Source organism: Lycorma delicatula, chromosome 12 (genome assembly GCF_047948215.1).
Source record: "Lycorma delicatula isolate Av1 chromosome 12, ASM4794821v1, whole genome shotgun sequence".
NCBI classification, from domain to species: domain Eukaryota; kingdom Metazoa; phylum Arthropoda; class Insecta; order Hemiptera; family Fulgoridae; genus Lycorma; species Lycorma delicatula.
The window spans coordinates 32706454-32716901 of NC_134466.1; the positions used below are offsets into that span (position 1 = coordinate 32706454).

A 10448-nucleotide genomic window follows, 5' to 3' on the forward strand; every position below is an offset into this window, starting at 1 on the left:
TTCTGTCTCTGGGACTAGAAAAGTAAGGAACGTCTACAAGAGAGGATGAAGAGATGTCCAATAAAAAAAAAAAAAAAAACGAGTACAAGAATGGAGGATATTACAGTAATTTTGTACAGAATTAACTAATACGCATATAATACTATTGTTAAAAAGGATAGTTTTATTATTACATATATTTTTTTTCATACACTTTCTTTACAAATAAAATACCTATGCATAAACATTGACAGGGTCCCTATAGGTTTTTACCCTTAAAGTTGCTATGATTAATTTTGTAAGTTATATAAAAAAGTTTTGTAATTTGTAGTTTAATTGTTTTCTGAACAATTCATTTATCATCTTCATATCATTTATAATATTACTTGATTGATAGCCGTTAAAGTATTTAATATATCATACGGAATCTGTATGAAAGCGCAGTACGTGACATGCTTTGACTTCATAATTCCACTAAATACAAGCCCAAATATTATCTAATTGTACACTATGTCAAAATATTATATTATTCTGCCTTTCCTCACAACCTTTTGGTGTTTTCCGCCAGTTTACTTCTGTATGTATCAAAATACAATGTTTGACTTAAAACTTTTATAACCGATCTATTTCAAGCGTAACAATATAATACACATCTCAGAAAAAAACTGGAATGAATGATTAATACCTACTTAGTATTAATTTAAGTGAAATTAGTTATTTTTCAGTAGGAAATGTAGAAATATTTTCCAGAAAGAACTCTTTTTTTGTTCATAGGGGAATTTCACGAAATATCCAATTATGAAAGCAAGGATCACGTGTTATAAATTCTCCATCATCGACTTCCTCTAATAAATTGTCACTAATTTTTAACCGATTTTAAAAAAGGAGGTTACGTATTCGCCCGTATATATTTTTTTTTATGTCTGTTTGCTCTAAATGTTTTTCCTGTTCACCCGATTCAAATAAATTTTGTTTCAATCAACACAGCTGCTTTTCACGGTAGTACCATGATGGTAAAAAATGTTTTAGATAAAAAGTCGATTTGGAAATTAACAAAATATTTTCCGTTTCCAGCGGGTAGGTAGTGACAGTAGGAATCCTGATATTGTATACATATGCGTTACGTTATACAGAGTGTTCCATATAAAATGCAACCCATCAAACGCAACTCATCCATGAAATTTCAAAAGTCAAGCTTACTCCCCTACTCGTTACTGAAATGGACTCGTCCAACATCTGAACATCGCGACGACGCAGTAGAACACTACCGATAGTAACAACAATGCAATCATAACGTTCAGTGTATTGCTAGAGGGGACAAGATGGTGTTTTCGCTAGATGAACGTGTTTTCATTGTCGAGTCGTACTTCAGTACGAAATCAGTGGTTGCAGTGCAAGATTTGTTTCGCCATAAGTACCCAGATAAACCAGCTCCTAACAAAACATCAGTATTAAGGTTAGTTGCAAAATTTAGAGAGACCGGTTCTGTTAATAACAAGGAACACCAAAGATCTGCGTCAGTGTTGAATACAGATACAGTCACTGAAATCAAAGACCGATTACTCACCTCGCCAAATAAATTGATCAGACCTTTGTCTGCTGAAATTAATTTATCTTAATCAACTGTTCATCGGGCGACCAAACAATTACAATTACGACCTTATCCATTTAAACGGTTCATCGACTTCTTGAGCCCAACAAAAAAAACGGCTACAATATTGTCAACGGTTCCGTCAATTTCTGCGTGAGGGATTTAATGTTATGAATTCGTTATTTTTCACAGATGAAGCGCAGTTTCATTAGGATGGCTACGTAAACAACCAAAACAGTAGAATTTGGAGTGCTGAATATCCCCACGTTTATCACGAAAAACAATTACACCCGCAGAAGTTGGGCGTGTGTTGCGTGATATCGCGGAAGAAAATAATTGGTCCTATTTTTTTCGAGTACACCATTAATGCAGAACGATATCAGGATATTTTATTTCAGTTCATCGCACTCTTGGAAGAGGAAGACAGACATTGCCGGCTACAACATGACGATGCGTCATCGCACTACGCAGGTTCAACTTCTGATTTCGTTGAGGAATTCTTTGGTAATCGTGTTATCGGTCGAGGCTTGTGGCCACCAAGATCTCCAGATTTGACTGCGGCAGATTTTTTTTCTACGGGGTTACCTCAAAGAAAAAGCCTACAGCAACAAACCACGAACACTTGAACAATTGAAAGTCAATATTGAACAAGCTGTATTAAATATCCAGCCACAAACTTTGAAAAAAATTGCAAGAAACGCTGTAAAAAGAATTGAAGCTTGTATTCAAGAAGATGGCGGCCACTTCCAACATTTACTCTAAATGTAAGGTAATAATAAAAATTACATTTACATTTAAATATGCCTTTTTATTATTTCAATACCTACCAATATAAGGTTGGGTTGCGTTTTATATGGGACACTCTGTATCATGTTATGTGGTCTTCTGTAGGGCAAGTTTCTGCACAAGATATGTAGCAACGTTAATAAAAAGATAAAAAACCGAGATATCTCCTGTTAAACCTTTCAGATTCAGTATAGATTATATATAATATATAGCATCGGAAGGGACAGTGGGAATCACATAATTCTATATACGTGCATCCATTACATGGTCTTTTGCGGTCTCTCGTAATGTCGGGCAAATAAATGTTTCATAATACTCGTAACACTGTTGATTTGTCATTTATCAACTTATCGACGTTTTCATCGAATTGTAGCATATTATTCAATCCTGTGCAAGGTTTCTCAATATTTCCGTCTCAGCAAGTGCTTTTTTATCGTGTGGGCTGTTCAGTGCTTTACGTAGATCTAAATCACTCAAAGTTTCCATCTAAGTTTCTGACTCGACTTAGAGTAAAAAATAATAAACTAGTAAAAAAAATAAAAAAACTTATCCTTTTTGCAAATACCACTTTCCCCAAATCTGCAACAGCTCTATTTAATGTTGTACTTTGAAATTTGTGCATTGTTACAAGATCAACTTAAAATTAACGGTTGCATACGTCTTTCTACATCTCCATATCATTTATTAGCTTGAAAAGTTGTATTTATTGATGTAACAGGTGTTACGTATTACGCCAGGTGTAATAGGTACATATTAACACCAAAGATGAAGTTAGTTATGCAATTACCTTCATCTTTCAGTTTTGTCATCGATTATTTTTTCGACATCGAATTTTACTAACACAGCTTTTGGTAACGCACCCCTTTTCAGCTGGTCCCTTCGTGGGGAAGTCCATTTAAATTTCTTTACAACTGAAGATGATTTGGTTAACTAAATCATCAAAAAACGATATATTACGCCGTAACATAACTCTTGAATCTTCTGTCAATAATACATTATGCAACCGGCCACCGTAGTTATTGATGTCTACTGGAATAACATTTCTGGGGGTTTTCCCGTATGTTGGAGCTTCTCGTGATTCATCAATAGAATTAATAATATAACTCCTACCTGATTTTGATGTCATATCAGTCATAGTATGATTATATTCAACTATTTAATAATTAAGAATATTCTTACAGCAGTTCCATCTGCAGCTAGCTGCATTATATCGCAGAAAAGGAGTCATTAACTCCACCGAATAACTTATCATTATTGATCAGCGACCAAAAATTATGAAATAATTATTTAAAAAGAAAAATGGAACCGATGTCAAATAACACTAAAAAGTAAGAAATAACTTCGTCCAAATACTTAATTAATTCCTAAGACACTTTTTTGAATCGGTGCCAAAATATATGATCATACTTATGTGATACTTAATGGACATATAGATAATGTATATAAAAAGAAGTAATAATCGCAAACGGAAAAGCAATCAAAGCATATAAATATGAATTCCACTGATGTAATATCGGTATTGGTTTTAATGAAGTGTACGTACATATTATTACAGAACAAGTTTATTTTATATCTCGAAATAATTTTTCAGAAGCAGGTGGTGATTCAAAAAGTGTCTAAGGAATTAAGTATTTACTTCTTAATTTTTTTTTTTTAGCGCATTTTGATATCGGTTCCACTTTTTTTCTAAATAATTATTCGATTTTGCTTTAACGGACATGTACGAGTTCCTTGGTAACATTCTTGTCTCATACTTATTTCACTAAACAGCAATCATATTTTATACACGGTTATTTCCATCTGTCAATCATAAAACATAATTGATATCATATCTTGGTTCCAGCCATAATTAAAACGAATTGTCCTTTAGAAATTGAGTTCATGAATTTATAAAGTAATTTATTAACTTTTTTTTTTACAGCAAGTTAACAATTTATTCTACCTTTTTATTCGTAAAAAAATTTTGATAATTTTTAAAACAACATTTTAGTTGTACTTAGCAACTAAAATATGCAACTTATAAAACAGTTTTTTAAAATTCTATTTAGAAATAGCGTAAGGTTGACCATGTTTAAAATATAGTAATAAAATTTTGCTTATAAGCTAAAATCATTATTGGCCTAAACTACCTATTTTTTTAGGTTTGGTTATCAGAAATGAAAGATATCCCAATAGAAATACTGGCCTATCCTATAGAAATCAAAGAATGGGCTGTTTTCACTACCAAAAATTCTATGTAAATAGAAGTACAAAAACCGAAAACTCACACCTTCTGTTAAGTGGTACTGGTAAGTCTCATGTGTTTACATGTATATTTTTTTACCTCCGGGATCACCGTTAGGTATTGCTTCAAAGGATGAAATGAATGAAAATTTAAAAAAAAAAGATTAAATTCAGTCCAGTTCAGACCAGTTGATAGTTTTCATTTATAATTCATGTACTTATTACTTCAATTGTTCAGTACCTATTTACATCACGCACAATACAAATGAATTTATTTCATAGTTTAAAAAAATGTTTAACAATGTAACATGAAATGTGTTTTGTATATCAAACATACATTTGCGAGTTTTTTATTTAAGTATTGTAATATGAATCAGTGCCACCAGAGTTATTATACATTTCAACATCTTTTTTGGTCCTCCGGACCGTGGATACTTTTAATTTTCTACTTTCATATACAAAGGATTTAATATTCAATCTATCATCATAAAGAATCCACCGACATACAAATTTACAATACAATGGATTACGAATCGCAACAATGAATATTTCGCATCATTAAAGATATTTCGCAACAATATTTCATTTTATTCTATTTAATTTTATGATCAATAATTTACATTTACTATTAGGATGAATTATATACACCATATTTTGCTATTAGGAAGACTTATGCCCCATAGAATATAAATTACAATACTTAATGAACCTCAATGAATCAAACCCAGTCTAATGAAAACATTTCAAATACACCAATTAGTCAAATACAATTAAATAAAATTACTTTACCTTTATTTACAGGTTTTAGATTAGCAACATTTTTATAACAAATTTTTTGATCTACTGCACAAAAGAGCTGATTAAATTGATTTACAAAAACTTCATTATTTACATTCTTTTCTAACAGAAGATCCATTGGCCACCATTAAGAATTTATCTATTACCAATGAGAATTATCTAACTGCCTTAGATTTGCGAAAAACAAGATAAATATTTTATTCCATTTCATAAAATCTAATCCTATTAATAAAATTTCCTCACTTGTATATTCACTTGAAGCAATGCAGCTTCAAGTATGTATGTTAATACATACTTATTTATCGTAGTACATTCTTTAACATCAAGAAAGTATCATAACACGTTAAGACTATGGAAGGAAAAATTGTAAAATCAATGGTTTCCTACATTCAAAGACTTGTTTTAATGTAGAGTTTCTTAACACAAGAAGATAACTTCTCGAAAATATTAACGCAGTCACCTCAAAGACGCAAGTGAAATTAGAAAAGGAAACGAAGGGACAGCGTTATAACAATCCAGCCAAAACTTTCACTGAAGCTTTACTTTAAATCATAACAAGCAAATAGAAGACGTAATGTTTATTAGTTATTATTCTAAGTCTAATTATAATCAGTGTTCATTCTGTAATTCAAATCATTAGTTATATCAATGTAAAGAATTTTTAAACTCGTCCATTAATGATCGTAAAATCTTTCTGGAGAATAGAAATTGTCTTAATTGTTTGTGTAAGGGCCATTCTGTTAATCAATTTTGTTCCAAAAATCGAGGTAAGATTTTTACTAACACAATACTCATCCATGTGAACAAAATTGATTCCTAATTAGGAGATAATAACCCTGAAATTAATACTTGTTTTATTTAAGAATTGGTCACAGAGAAAAATTGGTAGAGATTACTCATACATATCATGTGTTGGCAATGTAATAAAAAAAGAATAATCGAAGGAAAGTTATGATTCATGTTATTCTGGGCATCAACAAATCCAGATCAGATAAAAATTCAAACATCGGAAGACATTTTATATCGATATCGATCAAACAATTTTACAATAATAAAAAAATTCACAATATTATAAGAATAAAAGAGATCATTCAAATATCGAAGATAATCAAAACTGTCACAGCAAGGTGACAGTATTTATCAAAATTGATCGCATAAGTTATGTCAAAAGAATATTCCTTAATCGAAGCATAAACATTTATAACACCTAAAAAACAACCATTTGACTTTTCAAAGGATCTACGGATGCCACTGAAAAACCTTCAATTTACAGCAAAGAAAATCGCGTGTACCAAAAACGAATCTTTAAATGCGTTACCTTATTTACAGGGACAAAAGAATTATGATTATCAAAGTAGTATTAAAAATAGAAACGATAATATTACTGATAATAAAAAAAACATAATTTTAAAATTTAAGGTCACAATCAAAAACATTCAAGTTTTATCCTTATAATATAATTCAGAATTAGTTTTTTTATTTTATTTTTTATTTTAAACTCCCCCAAGACGACCAGCCCACGCTAAAAAGGTTAACACAGTCGCCTCAGGGTTTCATGGCAGCGCAGTCTGCCCTCCCTAGCTCGTCCGAACTCGGACATCCCATCGGGGTTTCCCGTGCCTCCTCGAAAACATACTAATCACTTCTTCCGGTGATCGATCCGTCACGCATTCCCATGACCCTTCATTACTTGTTGCGCCATGTCTCCCTCGCCGTCAGCGGTAGAGCACCGCACACAATATCCCCCCACTCCATGTCCATCGGTACATCCGGCAGCATAATCCAACAACAACATGAGCAAAGACACATAATACAATCATAAATTCCTAACCTAGCAAAGTGCATTAACAACTACAAAAATAAAACACATTTCGACGCCTCTTTTGACATCGAGGGCCGTGTGCACGTCAAGGGGGTTCCTCCTGCCCCTTCGCTGTTAGTACGAGACGAGCCACTCTCTCTACCTCCCTCCATCCATTCTCACTCTGGAGCATGTGTCTGACGACGTTATCTGGTGTAGTTTTATCCTTAGTAAATTTTAACTGGTCTTAGCCTATTTGTATCTTTCATCACATAATTAATATACCTAAATATGGGGTTACTCATATACTGTCACTCAAGTTGGTTCACTACTAAGCTGGAGGGAAGAATAGGACGCAAAGTAGAATAAAATAATTAAATACAGATTATTTAAAAAAACTAAATAGATTTCAGTAAAAAATTAGAGTAAGTGTAAATATAGGTAATTTTTAATGAATGCATACTTCTAAATTCGGTTGTAATGGCAAATTACAGATTTAATTTTATAATAAAAGGAAAATAACGATTATAAATTATGACTCCACATAGAAAAAAAAGAGATCACTCACTATTTAATTAAAAAAATCTTTCAATATGTACTAAAAAAGGCCTTGTAAGCCGCTAACTACTAAATTGAGAGATCTTTTCAGAAACTTCAATTTGTATACTGTGATCATTGAATGATAATTCGCAAAAATGGCTTGCTTAATATTTACTTGTTGAGTTTCAATCCAGTTCATAATTTTATAGTTTTAATCAAACAATCAAATAAATAAATTTTTTAAAAGGTTATCTCTCAGTTAAGTTTCTTAATTTATGGGAATAATGGGAAAATATGAAATTTCTTCTTTATCTTTCAGTCACGTGTTTATATATTACATTAATTTTCTATATTCTTTTAATTTTCAGACTACAGTCTCAGGAGGAGACGTCCAATCACATTACAAATTATGCCAAGATTATCATTACCGGGTCGCAGTACTTCAGCACCAGCAACAGCGGATTCTGATTGGCCAAATTTTATACGGTATGTTTTTATTTTTCATGTTTTATAACAATAGATTTTATTATAGATAATTATTCTTTTAAGGATTATTTTTGTTCATTTTGACGATATGATTATTTTTAACCATTTATCCAACCAAATTTTCTGAATCTAATGTAAAAATTCAAGGATTGATTTATAATTAATAATTAGTGTAAGACTATTCAAGATAACATACGAGTAACATGTTTTCACGTAATAATTTACAGAAAATATGTTAACTATATTTCATCTGGCATCTTATAGTGAATTAATACAGAGAATTCAATAATTTTTTTCCTAGAAAAACCATTTTGGGCATACTGAAATGATTCAACAAGTTGTTTCTTATAAAAATGGCTAATCAAGGTTACTTATGTGAAAAAAGGATTTTTTCCTTCTTTTACAAAAAACGATAAAAAATATTTTCAAAATAAGAAAAAAAAGAAAAAAAAGTAAATTAACTTCACCCTGGCTAATTTTAAGAAATTTTAACACCTCTCAACTTTGGAGAAGTAGAGGATAAAACTAAACTATAGACAGTAGAAATCTAAATATATTAACATAGAAATAATAATTATAAAAATAAAGTAATATAGATTACAAAAGTAAAATAATTTTAAAATAAAATATTTGTAATAAACGAGAATTTGGCTTCTAATAGATACAGTAGAATAGGAAAATTGCCTTTGGTGGTTTATTTTGAAAGAACGTTTTAAATTGCTATTTTAGTAGTTAAAAGTATGTCTTATAAAGATTTTAATGTTGTAAAAGCCGAAAGAAAGTGATATCACTTGAAAAGGTTTATCCAATGTGTTCCTGTCGATGTTACGTTGGCACCACATTAATTCACATAATAGGACTAGTTTTAGATCGCATTCCATCTTTTTACTGTCTCCCGTAAAATCTCTTCTATACGACGAGGTAATTGGATTTCAAAAGTTAAGTGATTAATAGTTTGATGAATAGATTGTAGATATATCATCGTAACGTCAACATCAGACATTATATTCGTACCAAATTATATTCTTTAATCTTTGTAACTGTAATACTTAACAGATGTTTTCTTACGATCTAGAACCGAAGATAAGAAAAATTCTTTTGCTTTTCTGAAAATTTCCGGAAACCCCCATTGTAATCGGTACACCGACTTCACAGCAAACACTTGCAGTATACGATTGAAATAGGCTGCACCAAATAGTGCACAGCCACAGATAGAACTATAATAATACTAGTTGAAATATATATGTGTCCGTCTTCGAAATAAGACCCTGCCTTTTTCTCATAATGCTTGGATGTCGGTGGCAGAATAATTTATTTGAAAAAGTTTTTTTTTAAAAGCCTGTGTAAAAAACTAAAATAGCTCTGAAACCTACTATTCTATTAATAATGATGGATAAAGTAGATTGTTAATTGTTTAGAGATGGCAACGTCTAGCGGTCATTTTTACTATTTATTTTATATTTTACTATATATTTAATATTTCAAAAACATAATTTTTGAAAATTATTCATTCCATCAAATAAAAAGAAAGTCTATATAAGATATCAGAAAATTGTGAGCAGTTGAATAGTAATTTATCAGTTTTCCTTAGGAAAAACATTTTTTTTTGTTTCAACAGAAGGTGGAACTGATGGCCGACTTGATAAAATTGTTTTTTTTGTATGTTATGTTTTTTGTATGTATGTTTGAATTTTTGTAGAAAAGTTGTATTTTATGAAGTTTCAGTTTAAAAAAACATTATTATTGTTTAAAAAACAATAATTGTTTTTGAACAAAATACATTTAAATTATGAATTAATATTTATTTTTTACTAGTTCCTTTGATTTTGATTCAGCAGAAGCTCATATTTGTGTTACGATGTGATTAGCGATTTAGTGATTTTATATGAAATCTGACCTGAAAAATTGAAAAAAGCACAGTTTTAAAGAAATCTGAGAAATATTTTGTTCGAAAAATACACTACTTTATGTTAAGCGTAAAATAACATTTTAAATGTCTAATAAACCCATGAAAACTTTACTTGTAGAAAATCTAACTCTAATGTTTTGAATAACGTCCCCAGAAAATAAATGCAAACGTAATAAATTCATTAAAAACAAATCATATAAAATTGTAGCAAATAGCGAAAGAATGGAGAAAGAATTAACAAATATTAATGGTAAGTTTAACTGTTACTAAGTTTCAAATAAACACTTTAAAAGTCACAAACTTCAATTTTTTTTTAACGCGGAGTTAAAACACTT

General features: G+C 30.5%; 1 protein-coding gene across 1 annotated transcript in view; it reads left to right on the top strand.

Moving 5' to 3' along the window:
• The window catches only part of LOC142333387 (uncharacterized), a 29026-nt gene extending 18958 nt beyond the window's left edge, over positions 1–10068 (top strand). Inside the window, exons 3-4 of the mRNA XM_075380409.1 lie at positions 8087–8204; positions 10020–10068. Coding sequence (XP_075236524.1) covers positions 8087–8204; positions 10020–10068 — 167 coding nt within the window. The remainder of the gene's footprint in view (positions 1–8086; positions 8205–10019) is intronic.
• Positions 10069–10448: the final 380 nt, after the last annotated feature.